This window comes from Neomonachus schauinslandi, chromosome 11, assembly GCF_002201575.2.
Source record: "Neomonachus schauinslandi chromosome 11, ASM220157v2, whole genome shotgun sequence".
NCBI lineage: Eukaryota > Metazoa > Chordata > Mammalia > Carnivora > Phocidae > Neomonachus > Neomonachus schauinslandi.
The window spans coordinates 1,885,656-1,902,420 of record NC_058413.1 but is presented as its reverse complement, the minus strand read 5'-3'; the positions used below and the strand labels follow the sequence as shown (position 1 = coordinate 1,902,420).

The 16,765-nt window shown below is 66.2% G+C and overlaps 1 protein-coding gene across 1 annotated transcript in view; it reads right to left on the bottom strand.

Annotated features, from left to right (window-relative positions):
- Positions 1-820: 820 nt before the first annotated feature.
- The window catches only part of CD81 (CD81 molecule), a 22,007-nt gene continuing 6,062 nt past the window's right edge, over positions 821-16,765 (bottom strand). Inside the window, exons 2-9 of the mRNA XM_021685612.2 lie at positions 16,702-16,765; positions 6,722-6,836; positions 3,709-3,806; positions 2,914-2,988; positions 2,454-2,558; positions 1,951-2,052; positions 1,468-1,554; positions 821-1,389 (exon numbers count right to left, since the gene is read on the bottom strand). Of these exons, the coding sequence (XP_021541287.2) occupies positions 1,327-1,389; positions 1,468-1,554; positions 1,951-2,052; positions 2,454-2,558; positions 2,914-2,988; positions 3,709-3,806; positions 6,722-6,836; positions 16,702-16,765 (709 nt within the window). The 3' untranslated portion in view covers positions 821-1,326. The remainder of the gene's footprint in view (positions 1,390-1,467; positions 1,555-1,950; positions 2,053-2,453; positions 2,559-2,913; positions 2,989-3,708; positions 3,807-6,721; positions 6,837-16,701) is intronic.

Below are 16,765 nucleotides of genomic sequence, written 5' to 3'. Positions count from 1 at the left end.
CCCAGACCCCCCGCCCGCCCTCAGCGCCCCCAGCCTCCCCAGCACGGACTGCGGCTGCGCCGTGCGGTGTGGCCAGGATGCCCCAGGGACCCCTCGCGCCTGGGGCCGCCCCCGGAGCACGGAATGCGGCTGGCTGCGCTGTGCCCCTGGGCCAGGGTGCCCCAGGGTCGCACAGGGCGAAGTAAGCGGGAGGAGGCTCCGTGGGCCACCCTGTTCTCCCAGAGACCCACCCCAGCACACAGGGCGGAGGGGTGTGGTAGGAGGGGCGGACCCCGCTGAGACCCGGTGCTAGTTTCCAAAATAAACCTCAAAGGAGGCAGCTGTGAGTCCTCCACATGAATCCCGGCCGGCGCTTGCGGCCTCAAGGGGTCAGTTTAGCATAGCTCGTGGTGACATCACCCAGCAGTACCCGGGGGTGGCAGCTGGGCCTCAGTCCATGCGGAGGCTCAGACCTTCCTCTTCAGCCCTTGCAAGATGCAGCTTAGGCCCGGAGCTGCCCAGTTTCTCCGTGGAACACTTACAAGCACCCAGACGGGCCAGGAAGAAGGGGAGTCTTGCAGGCCCTCCACCTCAAGCACATCCTACACCACAGCATCTGCCCCCCCGGGCGGTGGTGCCCAAGGAGTAAGTGGGGGAGTGAGGTTGGGTGGAGGCCGGTGAAGGTGGCACAGGACCCACCAAGGCGGCACCTGCTGTGTGGAGGGCTCTCGGGGCCCCAGCACACCCTGCCAGGTCCACAGAGCTGTGCCTCCCCCGCGCCGGCTCCGCTGCCCCTCTAGCGCCCCGGGGTCTCAGACGCGGCAGGCACAGAGACAGTTTGTTAGCATGCCCGGATTTTCCTTCTTTATTGAATGACTTTTGAGATGTAATTACAGTGAAAGGTGACGAGTTAGAAAGGACAGGTGCACTGAAGGCGTAAGGCTGCTCGCAGACCCGGCTCCAGACAAGTGGCGGGAGAGGAACGAGGGTTAAAAAACGCATGAGCCGTGCCGCCGGGGGGCGGGTGGTGGGCCGAGGGGCCCCCAGGAGAGGCCTGGCTGAGCAGGCAGAGCCCCTCCAGCCGCAGAAGCAGAGGGGGCCCCTGCCTCGCAGTCCCCAAGGCCCGCTCACACGCCCTCTCTAGGTGACTTCAGCCCCAAAAGGTAACGGGGAACTTCAGGACAAAAACAAAACCTCAGAAGTAAAAAGGCTAATAGTGTAGCAGAGTAATACCAGAGAAGTTATATACACGGGCGGTGACGGCCCCTCCTCAGAAATGTCCGGTCACTCCAGGGGCACTGCAGGATTCCCGCCGTCCCTCCCCTGCAGCGGGAGCAGCTGGGCCGCTCAGTACACGGAGCTGTTCCGGATGCCACAGCAGAGCACCATGCTCAGGATCATCTCGAAGATCTGCAGGGAGGGGTTGGGTGGGACAGTCAGCACCCGAAGCCCTGACGGGGCGCCCTGAGCAGATGCCCGCGCACTCACCATGATCACAGCAACCACGATGGCCGCAATGCCGATGAGGTACAGCTTCCCCGAGAAGAGGTCATCGATCTTCTGGTGGCAGTCCTCCTGGGGGGCGGGGGGGGGGGGCGACAGCCCGCAGACCGTCAGGGGCGGGGGCCCGAGGCTCAGGCTCGTTGTGCAAAGAGCATGGAGGGACTCAACCCCTTAGAAGAGGTGAGACCAGGGCCTGGTCTCTGCAGGTCATCTCACACCCGTTTTAAAACAGACGTGGAAACGGAATGTGCTGTGTGCATGCTTCCGCTCAGGTCGCTGAGCCACACGAGGAGGGCGCTGACCTGCGCAGTCGGGGCGCCCTCCACACCCACTCTCCCATCTGGAGCCAGGGGCAGAGACCCAGCAGCGTCAGCTGGAGCCCCCAGGAAGCCACCCCACCCCGGGACCCACCCAGGGCTGGTGGCGGCGAAGCGTGGGAGCAAGCCTGGGAGGCCCGGCCCCGCCTACCTTGAACAAGTTGCTGATGACAGTGCTGCCCGAGGGACACAGGTTGTTCTTGAGGATGGAGGTGGTCAGCGCGGACAGCGTGCTGGAGCCACAGCAGTTGAGCTGCAGGGACCGAGGACCCCGCGGTCAGCCCTGGGCCCTTGTGCAGACATGGCCCGCGGGGTATGGCCAGGGACACACATCCCGCGGGGCTGGCCAGGGTTGGGGGGCTGGGATGGTCTATTCAGGGGGAGAACTGAGCCCAGGGGCCCCTCTCCTCCCCTTTCTCCCACTGCGCCCTGGCCTAACGGGCTCATCTGGCTCCCCCTGGGGATCCACGGGTCCCTGAGAACGCCCCCAGGGGCGTCCCAGAGAGGGCTCCCTGGCCCGCCAGGTCTGCGGGACCCCTCCTGTTCCTGAGGTCTGTGCTGGGGCCAGACTCAACCCCAGCGGGGCCTGACCCAAGAGGACGACCCCCTGACCCCCCCAGCTCCCCAGGCCTCCTCCCAGCACCCCTCCTGCACCGTCTCATGGAAGGTCTTCACTACGGCCTTGGCATTGTTGGCATCATCGTCCACCACAGCCTGCTGCAAAGCCTGGTCGTAGAACTGCTTCACGTCCTTGGCGATCTGGGGGAGGGGTGTGCGGGAGGGGTGAGGTCCCAGCCACCGCAGGGGCCATCCCTGGGGGGGCAAGCATTCCCCTGGCTCTCCCGAGAAGATGATGCTTCCAGGGCAGACCTGGAAGCCCCCCCACCCCCGCCCGAGGCTGGGAGACAGGTGGCCCTGCCTTCTACTCAGCCCCCAAGCCACCTCCTCCAGAAAGCCCTCTGTGCTTTTCTACCAGGCAGGCCCCCATGGGGAGCCCCAAAGAGCACCCCGCAATCCAAGGGTAGGCCCAACCCATTCCCCACAACCTGAGCAGCAGGCACTCCTCCCTCCCGGCCCAGCTGGGACGGCCCCACCACCGTGGTCCCAGGCTCACCTGGTCTTTGTTGACAAAGCCCCAGATGCCGGCAGCTACTTCACAGGCAAAGAGGATGACGAGGCAGGTGAAGAACTGGGAAGGCCGTGCAGGACCCAGAGGGGAGGGCAGAGACACGGGGGATGAGAGCAGGCGTGGGCAGCTTAGGGCTGGCCGTGTGCAGAAGCCAGGCGCCCGAGTGACCGACAGGTGCGTGTGTGGCTGGTGGGGGCACCCACCCCCACGTCCCAACCAGAGACGAGCCGTGTGGAGGGGAAGACTTGGTCCCAGCAGTGACCTGCCGAGCTTCTCAGCATCCCCAGTGGGGGCTCAGCGGGTGGGGGCTGCAGGCCGGCACAGCCCCAGGGGGTTTTGGGCCCCAAGTGACCCCCTTCCGCTCCCCACTTCTCCCTCTCCCGTGGGAAGGGGGTCATCGTGACATGGGCGCCCACCGCCCATGCCTCCTGGCCTGCCCACGCCTCAGTTTCCCCACTGAGGTTGGCCGAGGGGCTGGGACATGCCCCCTATTGTTTCTGTGGCTTTTTATTAAAAACAGAGAAGAAAAACCACTGTAGAACCATGAGTTAGGAACCAGATGTCACAGCAATCGACCAGGGCGGGATTTCTGAACCACACAGGGACCCTGGAGGGCTGACGTTCTGGGAAAGGTCCCTAGACCACCCCGCGAGCCCCCGCTCCAGGATCACACTGGCAAGGGGCGAGGGGCCGTCTGAGCTGGACACGGGGCATCTGCAGCAGAACTCTGGGTTCTGCCTCTGCAGCCCCCTCCCGCCCCCGCCCGGCCCCAGACCTTACCGTCCCCAGCAGGCACTGGGACTCCTGGATGGCCCCGTAGCAGCCCAGAAACCCCACAAACATCATCACGGCACCCACGGCGATGAGGATGTAGATGCCTTTGTGGGGGAGCAATGGACACTCTCAGTGCGCAACGTCCCCCCGAGGGCCCGCCACCCCGGACCCCTCCCCAGCCGTGTGCACACCCCCTGCCCCGGACTCGGGCCACCCTGCCCTCGAGCAGTGGTGAGGGCACTGCAGCCTGGCTGCCGGGTGAGCGCCTCTTCCGCACCACCGCCCCCCCGCCCACATCTCTCCTGCACGGGTCTGCACCCTGGGAGCCAGGCTGCCGAGGGCCGGGCCAGGACCGACTGGCACAGCAGAGTGCCCAGAGAGCTCAGCCGACAGGTCTTGACGCTGCATCCGTCCCGGGCTGAGGCCTGCGTACAGTCTGCGCCCTCTGGGTCCTGCGAGCCTCTGGGACTAACCTCCTCCTGGGGCACAAGGCCATGTCCACTGCTCAGGGGGTCAGACCCAGCAGCTCTGTGTGGCTCCTTGGGCTAGAGCAGTGGGCTCGAGCTGGCTTCCGAGGGACTAGAGCCTGCCGGAGGAGGTGGCCTGGCAGCTGCGGTGGCCCGGCCCCGCCAAGGATGGCATATGGTGTGGGAGGGACAGTTCTAGGACAGCACAAGGGGGTGCCCACCAGGCTGGGCAGGGGTTCCCGGGGAGGCAGGAAGGGCCAGCACAGGGTGGGGGGTGCCTCTGGCCTGGCTGTGGTGCCGTTCTTGGTGCCCACGGCCCACCCAGACAGGTCTGGTTCCGACAAGCGCAGTCGGGGACCCACTGGGCCCTGCAGTGTTGCCCTGGATGCTGACGGAGCCCCGCTAACCTGCCCCCGCCCCCGCCAGCGTTGGACAAAGAACCCTTGTCAGGGCCCACATCTGCTCCCCCGCCTCCCTGGCAGGCCCAGCCTGCCTCGGGACCAGCGGGAGGCTCCAGGAGGCCGGTCCTTGATGGGCAGGGACTCAGCAGCCCACGGGGGCCACTGCAGAAGCCCAGGTCCTGGGGCTGGCAGGCCCTGCCTCCACCCCACCCACCAAGTGGTCCAGTGGCTGGAGCTGTTTCCCCAAGGGCAGCCCCCCCCCCCCAGTGCCAGGAGAGGCAAGTGGGGGCCCCTGCAAGCCAGGGTCAGGCCCCACGGTGACAGCCCAATGTGGCACCTGTGGGGGCAGGCCGGTGGGACCGTGCCTGCTTTGCCCCCTACAAGCTTCTCCTATGGGCCCACGTCCCCCCTGGAGCCCGGGCACAGCCTGCAGCCCGGCTCCTCCTGGCAAGGACCAGAGCAGAAGCACAGACCTTCATGTGCCGGGCCTGAAACTGAGCCTGTGACTGGGGTTCCCTCTAAAAGCTGGGCCAGCTGGAGGGGGCAGCAACAGCATGAGCTGCTCCGGCCATGAGGCAGGAGGGGGACCCCTCCCCAAACCACCTGCCCACACCCACGGCACCCAGGCCCTGCAGGGGGCGGCGTGGAGAGCAGCCGCTCCCAGACAGGCTGTTGCAGGCCTGAACCCCTGGGGAAGGGGAGGGGGACACCTGGGAGGAGGTCTCGTGGGTCTGGGAGGTACTTCCCTGCCCTCGGACCTGTGAGCAAAGCTGACCGCCCTGCTCCTGAGGGTGCCTGGCCCCTGGCAGATCCTGGGTGATGGTCCTCGTGGGCGCCTTTGGAGCGGGCAGGTGGGCGGGGGGGGGGGCCCGCTCCTCCAGAGACTCAAACCTTTGAGGGGCCCCACAGCCCAGGGGGAGCCTAGGGATCTGGAGATGGGAGGCTCGGGATCCCCTCTAGGGACGGCTGGCCCTGGGAAACCACAGCCGGAGCGGCAGGCTCCTGTCTCCGGGGAGGCGAGGGGCCACCCCGTTGGTGCTCCTGAGTCAGACCTCTCCACCTTGCAGCTCAGAGAGGATCATGGGCTGGGAAGGGACACATATCCCGTTTGTGGCCCCAGGGGCCGTGGGCCATCCCTGCTTCAGCAACCAAGCGTGTATCGCAAGCCCGTGCCCCACCCAGCCCTGAACAGCAGGTGGGAGGGACCCAGACCCCTTCTGGGCTGCACACAGGATACCAGGCCAGTGGGGTGGCCGCTGGTCCTAACACGGAGCCCCGAGCCCTAAAGGCCCACACACACTTCCTGTCCCGCTGCTAGGCCTGTGGAGACCCGAGGGGCCAGCCAGGCCGTTCCTTTAAAGGACAGAAACAAGGCTTCCAGAGCCCCACAAGGGCCAGGCCCTGCCTCCCACTGGCTGGGGACCAACCTAAGGGGGAGTGAGGCTCTGCAGGACAGGGTGGGGCAGGGGTGGCGGCTAGATACCCTGAGGGGGCCACAGCTGGTGCCTGGGAGGCAGACAGGCAACCTAATAAGGCAGCAAGGTGTGGGGGGGGGGGGGCGCGGCCTGAGTCACACTGGCCCCTGCCTCACCCTGGGGCCCGAGTCTCCCTCCCCCTCAGCTCCAGCTGCCTCAGCTACCAGTCCTGCTGCCCAGGCAGGCATCCAGCCCCACCCCTTCCCAGCGAGCCTCCCCCGAAATACCCACCACGAGACACAGCTCCCCCACCCCCACCCAGAGGCCTCCTGCCACGAGTCAGCCCCCGGAGGCCATCCGGTGGGGTCCCAACAGCCCACACACCCCGTGACGTTCCAGTGCTGCCTGGGAGCTGGGCTCCTGCCCCCCGCACCCCCAGCCAGCCAGGCAGGGGACCTCCTCCACACCCCGGCCCGCAAGGCCCCCAGGCAGACCTGACTCCACCCATGCTCTGTCTCACCCTCTCGCCCAAAGAGCCCTTCCTGGCAGGCCTCGTCCCGCCCAGCAGCCCAGCACACAGCAAGCCTCGCTGACCTGGCCCATGCCCTGCCTCCTCCTGGAACCCCTTCCTGACGTCCTATCCGCAGCAGTCATGATCAGACGCCTTGATGGGTCGTTCCTGCTGGCCCCCCAGCCCAGAGCCGGCCAGGCCCTGGGCCCCCCCAGGTGCACTCACCCACGTAGAAGGTGTTGGGCGCAGGCCTGTCTCCGAGCTCCAGATAGAGGAGATTGGTGGTCTGTGGGTCATGGCGCAGCCACAGGGCCACACCCAGGATCACGCCTCCGGCCAACTGGGAAAAGAACGGGTACAGGGTTACTTGCCCAGAGCACCGCAGTGGTTGAGTGTGGGCTGAACCACACTGAACATCCAAGGAGGCAGGTGCTGGACCCGCGCCTCCACCTGCCCGCAGGCCCAGGCCGTCCCTTGCCAGGTGGCGCTCCCAGGCACCGCTGGGGTCTGGGCTGTCTGCCGGCTCCACATGCGGACCTGGTGCCTGACATGCCCCAGGAAGGAAGGCGGGGGTATTGGGGACCACATTCCCGATACTGGATGGGGCACGCTTATGTCAAAACAGTGTTCATTTTTTTATCTAAAGCTCAAATTTAACTGGATGCCCTGTATTTTTATTTGCTAAATCTGGCCACAGTCCACACCAGACCCAAGGACCCCAGGGACTGCTGTGCCCTCCTCCAAGGGGGTGGTTCCAGCAGTCCTCAGCTCATCTGGGAAGCCCGTGGAAGGGACTGCAAGTCTTTGCTACCGAGAGAAAGAGAGGGGTGGAGGTCTGATGCCGCCAGGGGCCTGGTGGGGCCGATGGAGGGAGCGACAGACAAGGGGAGGAGCGGAGGTTGGTGGCATCCAGGGAGCCACGGGGGCGAGGGGCCGGGCCATTGGCGGGATAAATCCTTGCTGCTGTCAGCCCTGGGAAGGGAAGCCACTGCGCTGCAGGAGGAAGGAAGCACGCTGTGCTCCCAGATAGGCCAGGGGAGGGGCTGCCTGAGCAGCCGGGGCAGGAAAGGGGCTCTGCTCAGAGCCTGGCGGGAGGACGGGGCTTCCAGCTCAGGGAGGCCCTCCACAGACTCACCGTCCTGCGAGCACAGGGCCATTGAGGGGGGTGGGTGGTGCTGAAGGGGAGCCCGGACCACGCTGGGCCCGGCCTACACAGGAGCATCTCATCATCCCAGGCCAGTGGCTGTGCTGCCCTCCGGGCCCCAGCCTCCTATCCTCCGGGCCGTCCCAGCCCCGGATGCCCCACCGAGGTGGACTCTGCTCCCAGAGCTGCAAGCCTGGGCACGGGTCGGAGGGCCTCGCTGCTCGGCCGCTAGCTCCTGGCTTCCCCGTCCTACCGTCTGTGTGCTGGCAATGGAGCTCCCCCCACAGCAGCAAACGCCGCCCCCCTGCCCCCCAACACAGGCCCAGAGCTCCACGTGCTACGCAGAGGAGAAACGCCCCGCGGACACCACCTGGCCAGACCGGCACCTGCCCCGAGGGCTGCCCCGCGGAAAGCCCCAGCCGCTCCCCGGGCCCTAGCACACCCGCCTACCAGTACGGCTGGCGGGGCTCACACCCCCGAGGCCGGGTTGCCCGCACCCCCCTCGGAGCACCTGCCTGCCCCCTCCACGAGCTTGGGGTTTCCGCTTCTCAGCCCACCTCTCCCAGGGTTCCAGGTCTGGTTGGGGAGGACAGGCCAAGGCTCGGAGGCTCTGCCCTGACCTCCAGCAAGTGTGGGGAGGACCATCAAGGGCCTACTGTGCGCCAGCTCCGGCCAGGGTCCCCTCCCAGGGCCCTCGGCCACCGCGTAGCCCTCAGAGGGCAGGGCCCCGGGCTCTCAGCATCCTGCGCCTCTCGGTGGCACCTGTCAGCAGTGGGAGAAGGCCAGGGGCCCCACGGGACGGCGGGGGCAGGGCGGGCGCCCCAGAGGCCTCGAGGTGGCTGCCATCCGCGGCTCAGAGGGAGGCGGTGTCTCAGAGGGAGGCGGTGTCGAGGCTGAGGGTTGCCGTGGTAACTCTGGCTTGAAACCGTCACTTGTTCTTTTGAAACTGTGGTCCAGAGCCGCCTTTGTGAGAAGTCCCGGGGCGGAGGGGGAGGGGCAGGGAAGCCCCTGTCCCGGGCCTCCCTCTGTAGCCCTCTGTAGAGCCAGCGCCCTGGCCACAAGCCCCGATCGGCCTCCCTGTCCTCCTCAGCGGCCCGGCTGCAACCTCTCCCATTTTCCTCACCCAGCCCCTTCACCCCAGCAGCTGGGGAGACGAGCGTGTCTTGGGGTGCACGGTCCTAACAGAAGTACAGTGGGGGCAGTGCTCATCCCACCCCCTGGTCACCACCTCTGCTGCCTCGGACTCCGGGGCAGGCGGGGCGGCCTCAGACTCCCCCGCAGCCCCCAGGCCCTCACTCCTGAGGGTAAAGGGAAGCTCATCCTGCCTCCAGGGCCAGGGAGGGCCTGGTGCCTACATGGCCCCTGCTTGCCAGGGCTCCGGTCACTCCAGGCCCTGCACAGACCCCCGGGGTGGGGCCGGGTGAACACAGTGGTGGTATGGACCATCCCGTTCCCAGACGAGGAAACCCGCACGGCAGGGGGCAGATCGCCAACCAGGGTGGGACAAAGGCAGCACTCTGACCCAGGGGGGTGGAAAGCCCTCCGCAGAGAAGGGAGGGCTCCTGCCCCGCCATTCACGTGCTGGCGGGGACGTGTAAGGAACCAGGACTCAGTGCGCTTCCACGCGGCCACGCCTGCCACCCGAGTCCGCCCAGGGACGCGAACGTGCGCCGTCCACACCACAACACGGGCCCTGGTGTTCCCAGCCCCAAACCGGGCCCAACCCACTTGTCCTTGGACTGGCGCACAGATGGGACGGACGAGCACACCGTGGGGAAATGTACCACTCGGCTGAGCGCCGTGCTGAATGACAGCCACCAGACCAAAAAGAGAAAAGTTCCCTTTCTACAGAAGTGTCAGAAATGCAAATCAGGTGCAGTGACAGAACACAGGCCACGGGCCGCCCGGGGACGGGGGAGGGATCACGAGGCTCCCGGACGCTTTTGGGGCTGCTGGACGTGTCCACGATCGTGATGCGGTGACCGTCCCACGGGGCTCTATGTCAAGGTCGTACGTTTAACACGTGTTGTGTACTCTACGCCCGGTAAGGCTGTTTTTAAACCCCCAACTGCACTCAGTCCCTGACCGCTGAACTTCGAAGCAAGGCTTTTAGGGGTAAATGTTTCATCTGGGCCCCAAAGGATCCAGGCTGCTGTCTTGGTGCCAGCCGGCACCCGCAGCGAGGAGCCACACATGCTGGGCTCGCCAGGCTTCCGAGGGCCCACAGCAAGCATCTGGAAACATCGTGCTGAAGTCTCGTCCACAGAACTGAGGTTTTAGGGTCAAAGAGGGGACTGGAGAACTGTGGAGCCCAGACGTGCATTACACAACAGAGCCCGGCGTTCAGGGAGAGCAGGGGTCACGGTAGAGGGTGGGGCCCGGAGCATGGCAGCCAAGGGTGCCCCGCCGCACCTCGGGGTCACCTCCACATTCTCACTGGAAGATGAGGATGTCAGGTTGTCCAAGCTAACGTCCCAGTGTTGGGGGTGCCCCCGCCCCACAGAGCCCTCCGCGCAGGGTCACAGGACCCTCTCGCCCGCCAGAAGCACGGCTCCCACCCACTCCTGGCCCGGAGGCCGTGCCCCCCCGAGAGGCCCCGCGGCCAGTGGCGCTGGGGAGTGTGCCAGCCAGCTGGGCCACAGGGGAAGGCCCCGCAGCGGGCACAGCGTGGCCAGTTCGGGACCCTGTGAGAGATTCTGTTTCTGTTTCGTTCTCCTTCCTTTCTGAGAATTAATAACTAACAGCGTCAGCTGAAGCAGGAGGGGGCTGCCAAGCATGCTGGGCTCCTGCCCGGCCCGTCTGCCGTTTCCAAGAAGTGGCTGAAAGGGAGCAGGAGGGAGTGGGTGCTGCCCGGGCAGGCCTGGGGCTGCCGTGCCCTCGGACCCCGCGCCCCGAGTGCCCCAGCCCCACCCACGCGGGCCCCAGGGCTGCTTGCGTCACTCACACCCTCCCAGCAGCTCTGGCCGCCCCAGAGGGCAGGGGGCAGTGTGTGTGGGGTGTGGGGGAGCTCCACTGCAGGGGAGCGGGTTGGGGGCACCCGGCTCCACTCCAGCTCTGCTCCCCAACCCCCCACCTCCAGGGAAAATGCGCCAGGAAGCAGCCACTTGGCTGGGCAGCTGGGGGTCCTGGAGGCCTGGAGACCCCTCCAACCAAGTAGGGTAGTGAAGGCTAAAGGCAGGAAGTGAGGCCGGAAACGCTCTCAGGGACACGGGGCTAAGTCAGAGGGAGGAGGCACAGTAGAGATGCTTTTAGGATGGGCTGTGGCGGGTCAGGGGAGCAAGAGGAAGGTCCTGGTGCCACCCCTCGAGCTGGGTAGGGGTCTCGGGTTCCTGCAGACTGACCCTCGCTCTCCACCCACCATGAGGGGACAGGCCCAACGCGGGCCTTCCCGGGGGCTGGGCAGCTGCCCCCATGGTCCTGTCGTGGCCTCTGGGAGCAGCTCAACACAGCAGGTGTGGAGGGAGGAGCAGGGACCCGCACCTCGGCCAGGAAGCAGAGCCTCGCTGGAGGCCCCTGGACCTCAGGAAGCCACCTGGCCCTGCATCTAACAGTAGGAAGCAAGGGGATCATGACCCAGGCCCCCCTGGGGCCACCAGCTAGGGGCTGCAGGAGCCACTTCCCCCTAAGAGGTGAGTGCAGGCCCCGCCACACCCCGCTACTCTAGGGGCACAAGAGAAACCCAACCCCACCACCCAATCCCTGGGTAGAAAAGCCAGGAAGTGTCCTGTTCCCCTGCCCCAAACCAACCCCACTGTGGGGAGCCCCTCGGCCCCCTCGGCCCCTGCAGGGAGGGCCTGTGGACACAGACGTCCCAGGGACCTGCCAGAGAAGGGCACAGAACAGGCTGCGTGCGTCAGACAAGGAGGATCCAGGTGGGCTGGGCACCGACTGGGGAGGGAGATGGGAGGTGGGTGGGCTCAGGCAGAGGACAAGAGAGCAGGTGGAGGGCTCCCAGGGCAGGTCAGGATGGCCTTGTCCCTGTCCCAGGGGAGCCCCAGCCCTGGAGCCACGCCAGGCTATGAAGCAGTAGAAGGACCGCCTCACATGGTCACTTGGGGACCTCAGCCTCCTACTGCCCCAGCTGGAGGCCAAGGGGACAGCTCCAGCCCAGGGCCTGGCTGGCCCAGGGGAGTGCTACCTCGTGGGAGCTGGAGGTCTTACCACCTCAAGACAAAGTGAAAGGCCGTCTGTCCAAAGGGTGGGGGGCCGAGCCCCCGGGTTAGGGAGCAGTGTGGGCCCTTCAGCCAAGCAGAGCCACAGCCGTGCAAGAGGGTGAGCTCCCCGTGAGCTCGCGGTGGGACCACGGTTGGTGGTTCCCAAACCCACTGCCTCTTGGAAGCCCCCACCCCAACCCCCAAGACCAAGGGCATTGAGCTCCTGGGCTCAGGCCTCCCAGCCCCAGGACTGGAGACCCAGGGAGGTGGGCAGTCCTCACTGCTGTCACCCCAGCCGCACCCCGGCACCTCACAGGCCTGGGTGTCAGCCTGAGCGTCGGGAGCCGGCTGTCAGTGGTGACAGAACCAACCTCAGCACCCATCCAAAGACAACGGCGCAGGTAAGACAGGTTACAGGGAGCTGTTCGACGTCCCCCCAGGGCGAGTTATGACCCAGGCCAACCCGGCCAATCCGGGCGTGGGTCACCCAGCCACCGACTCTGCAGGGCGGGCGGCCCTGGCTTCCTGTCTTTCACCTTCTTGACAATGACCATGGTACCCAGTCACTGTAGACAGGCGGGGCAGCAGTAACTTTCCCAAGTTAGAGGACAAGGACAAGGGGGCATGAACCCCCAGGCCTTGGCTGTGCTGCCGGCCCCTGGGTCCCCCGGCCTCTGTGGCTCCCAGCACCCCCCTGCCCGGAGCACCCTCACCACTGACTGGAGGAACTTATGGGCCCAACCCCACGTCCTAAGCCCCTCACTCTGGCCAGCCCTCAGCTCATGCCCAGGGAGGGTGGGCGCCCCGTCCCCAGCAGCTAGCTTAGCAAGGGAAATCCTCAGCCAGCACATTGGCCATGGCCCCCTGCCTGCCCTAACCCTAACCCCTAGCACCCGGGGGTCCACCTGGAAGCCCCCAGTGGTCTTGTGTGAATTAGCACCTGCCCTGCCATCAGGAGGGGCTTAGGCCAGGCCCCAGGGTAGAAACTATATGTGCTTTGGGGGCAGGGGGGCACTGAGAAGTCTAGAGGTCTGGAAGCATGCTGGGTCAAACCACATTCCACAGGATAGATGGAAAACATCTCGGGAGAAGGGTCCCCAGGGCCAATTCCAGACGAGCCTGGTTCTAGGTCAAGGACAAGGCGTGCTGGCCATGGGGCAGCTCCAGGGCTGAAAACCACCCAGCCCTGGCTGCGTGCCCTGGCCTGGGTCCTGGGGTGCCAGGGCCAGAGGGAGAACCCCTGCGCCTCTCCCCCATCCGCACCCTGAAACACGGGGCCAGTGCAAAGGTGATCATCAGCTCCTCCTACGGGTGCCTGGACTTTGCCGTATTGATTTGATCTGGGTTCTTGCCCTCGTGGGGTTTCAGGTGCTGAAATGAAGCCACGGGGCAGATGATTTGGGAGGGGTGGCTTTTTGGGTCCATCTCCCTGTCCAGACTTCACAGCAGTATGAGCTAGGGATTGGGGATGAGCTCTAGTTCTGGAGGCAGACCTGAGCTGGTGGCGGGGGGGGCACTGTGTCAGCCTTGCAGCGGCGCCCGCCAGGGTCCCAGGCCTCTTGGTGCCTGGACATCCTCATGGGGGGCGGGGGGGGCTATTTTGTTTTAGGGACAGACCACAGACTTCCTCTTCTTGTCCCAGCCCAACAGCCGTTTCCCCCAAAGCTCTGCCACTCAGTCCGTCCACTCGCCCCCCTCCCCCCAAAACCGGCACAGGAAATCCCCACCCCCACCCAGAGCCTGCCAGGGTCACACATCCCCTGTCCTGGAAGGAAGGCGACAGAACCGCTAAGTGACAGACAGTCATGTGCTGTCTGGAAGCGACAATTAAATGCCAGTTAGCGAGGCTTCTAATCAGCCCTGTTCCCAGCCTAGTCTGGCTGCCCTACCTCTGGAAGGCGGCCACTGAAGGCATCAGGCTGGAGGAGTGGCCAGGCCCAGGCATGGGACGCTGCGCTCTCCCTGGCTGGCCTCCAAGGACAGGCCTGTGGTCGTACCCACTTCACAGATGAGGAGAGCGAGTGGGGCTCACGCGTGCCAGATGCCTGCCCCAGGTCACAGGGAGCGGAGCCTCTGCTCTTCCTGAAATGCCCAGCAGCCTGAGAACCAGCAGCCTCTGCCAGGAAGCGCCGGGTCCAACCCCAACAGGGAGGATTTCCACGCTGCCAGGCAGGGTGTCTGCACTGTCTCCCAGGCTTGGCCCGGGCTTCTGCTCGTGCTCCTACTCCTGTCCCCGCCAGCCATGGAACTCCAAAGCAAGCGGTTGTCAGGCATACTGAGTGCATGCCGCCTGGGGCCCCGAAGTCCCGGCTCGTGGAGGAGAGAGACGCGCCTGTGAGCGTGCGGGGTGAGCGGGCTCCTTCCCGGAGAAGCCAGCCTGGCCGCCTCTGAGGCCTGCTCCCAAGTGGGAGCGTTTTCACTCTCTACGATGCAACTTTTAAAAGTGGCCCAATGCAGACACCCATTGTCCAAGTCTTCTCCCGGCTCCCCCTCAGCACCCACTCCTGCATGTGGCCAGGGTGCCCGGCGAGCGAGAGTCAGGCCAGGCACCAGGGGCCCTCCCTCACCCAACGCCTTCTGGGGCACCCGAAGCCCCTTCCCCAGGGCACTGCCCACACCGGCCAAGGAGAGCAGTCTTCCTGCTGGCCATCTGGGCCCTACAACCGTTTCCTGAGCTGGCCCCTAAGGATGGTAGCTAATCTGCCAAGCCGGGGGACGGGATGTGGAGGACGTCCACCTTACGGAGCAGGAAGCCAAGGCCCAGGACCTGGACCCAAGCAGTGGGGTGAGCGCTCCACCGTCTGGAACCAACCCCACGGCACCACGCTGTCAGCCAGGTGAGGCGGGACGCCGGGGCAGAGAGGGGCCCTGCCAGAGTGGTGGCCCCCAGCCCGAACCCTGCTTAGCTCTGCATGCGCCCACTGCAGGGATGGGTGGGGCCACGGTGACTGGACTGTGGGATACAGTTCTTAATGCTCAGCTGGTTGGCTCAGGAGGGGAGAGGCCTGGAAACACTTCCTTAAGCCTGAATAAAGAGCAGCCCCTGGGGATGTGTCAGGCCTCCACCCCAGCTGCCTGGGGAACTACCAGGCTCGCCCAAGCAGAGCTGGGCGGTGAGCAGGGGCTGCCCTGGAGACCTCCCAGGCTGGGCAGTGGGGAGGGACTTACCCAGCACTGACACTCAGCCCAAGGACAGGAATCTGCTCCGGGAGACATCCTCTACTTCCGTCTATCCTCCATCTCCTGGTCAGGGTCCTCACCCCACATCCAGGCTCTGCTTGTAGGGGATGGGCTCAGAGGCCAGCAGAGGGGCGTCTGGGTGTCCCCCTGGCCCCCTACAAGCCCGGGCCACAGCAGGCAAACTTACTAAATCAACACTAAACACCACCCCTTCGGCAAAGGCCCCAGGGGCGGTTCAGGTCAGTCCTGGCCCTTCCTGACAGTCCCACTGCTCTCCACTCCCCAGGCAGAGGCCAGTAGCCACAGCGCCCCCCCCAACCTGTGCCTTCCCACCCAGGTGGGGTGTGACACCTGCACTCCATCCCCAGCTAGAGGTCAGTCCAGTCTCTGTCCTCCCCACCCCAAGCACCTCACTGCCCCGAGATCCGCACTGAGATCCTCCACACTGGGACCCTCGGCTGTGCAGATGGGAAACAGACTTGCTCAGGGGACCGTTTCGAAAGTTTACCCTCCCACGTCTACTTGAGAACTACGCTGTCTGCCAGATGTTGTCATGGTCCTTGTTGAGAAGGGGTGAGCAGCCTGGGGTGGCAGAGGGGTCCAGGAGGGTTCCCAGGCACTGCCCAGAGGACTGGCCAAGGGGAAGCAGGGCAGGGCCAAGAGAGGGGTTCCTGCACCCACCCGGGGCCCCTCCCCAACTCCAACACAGGCAGGAAACGGAAACAAAGCGGAAGCACCAGGTCACTGGCCAGCAGTTACCACCCAGGCCAGGAAAACGCAACTTGCAGGCCAGCAGCTTGGAGCCCCTGAGACCCTCCTGCACCCCAAGATGACCATCCTGTGGGTACCTGTTTCCGAGGTGGATGTCCAAGCCCACACCTAAGCCCAGACCTGGCCATCCACTGGGACCCAGGCCCCGGAGGAGCCCAGAGACGCTCAAGTCCTCAGGGCCCCTTGCCCTGGGCAGCTCAGAACGGCCGCCCCAGCCCCACTCCCAAGGCCTCCACAGCCTCCTGGGAGAGCGGGGACTGCAATCTCGGACTGGCTGAGGAGTGAAGGGGGGCCGGCCCCACAAAGCGCGGCCACCGCGGTGCGGGCGCCCAGCACGCGGGCCACGAGGGGCTGAGGCGCTTCCTGTGAGGGTGCCGCCCCGGCCCGGCCCCTCACCGCCATCCCCCGGCCGCGGCCGGCACACTGGGGCGAGCGGGGCTGGGCCAAGTGCGGAGCGGACGGTTCCCAAGACTCAGGCCCAGTCCGCGCCCCCGCCCCCCGCCAACCCCCGCCACGGCCGCCCATCCAGGGGCGGTGGCCCAGATGAGCTCATGGGGGGCGGGGCGCCGGGAGCCCCGCCCCCGAGCCCCCTCGGTCCCCGCGAAGCAGGGTGGTCCCTGACACCGCGGCCCGGCCCGCCGCTCCGAGCCCGCACCCGCCGCGCCGACCGCCATCACCCGGCGGGCACAGACCCGAGGCCCCCCAACGCCCCGACCCGGCCGCGGGGCCCTGGGCCCGGCCGCGCAGAAGCCCCGAGACCCGGCTCGCGGCAAACCCCCCCGGACGACCCCCACCTGCCCGTCTGCCTGCCCAGGACCCCCATCCGCGCCCGGAGCCCACAGGTGGCCCCGCACCTCGGCGGCCTGGCTGCGCCCCCTCTACCGGGCCTAGCGGGACGCGCGGCCTGCCGGGCTCGGGGTGCCCCTGTCCCCCGCCCTCCTCCAGCCCGGGCTCACCCAGAAGACGAAATTGAAGACGAAGAGCAGGTACTTGATGCACTTGGTGCAGCCCTCCACCCCC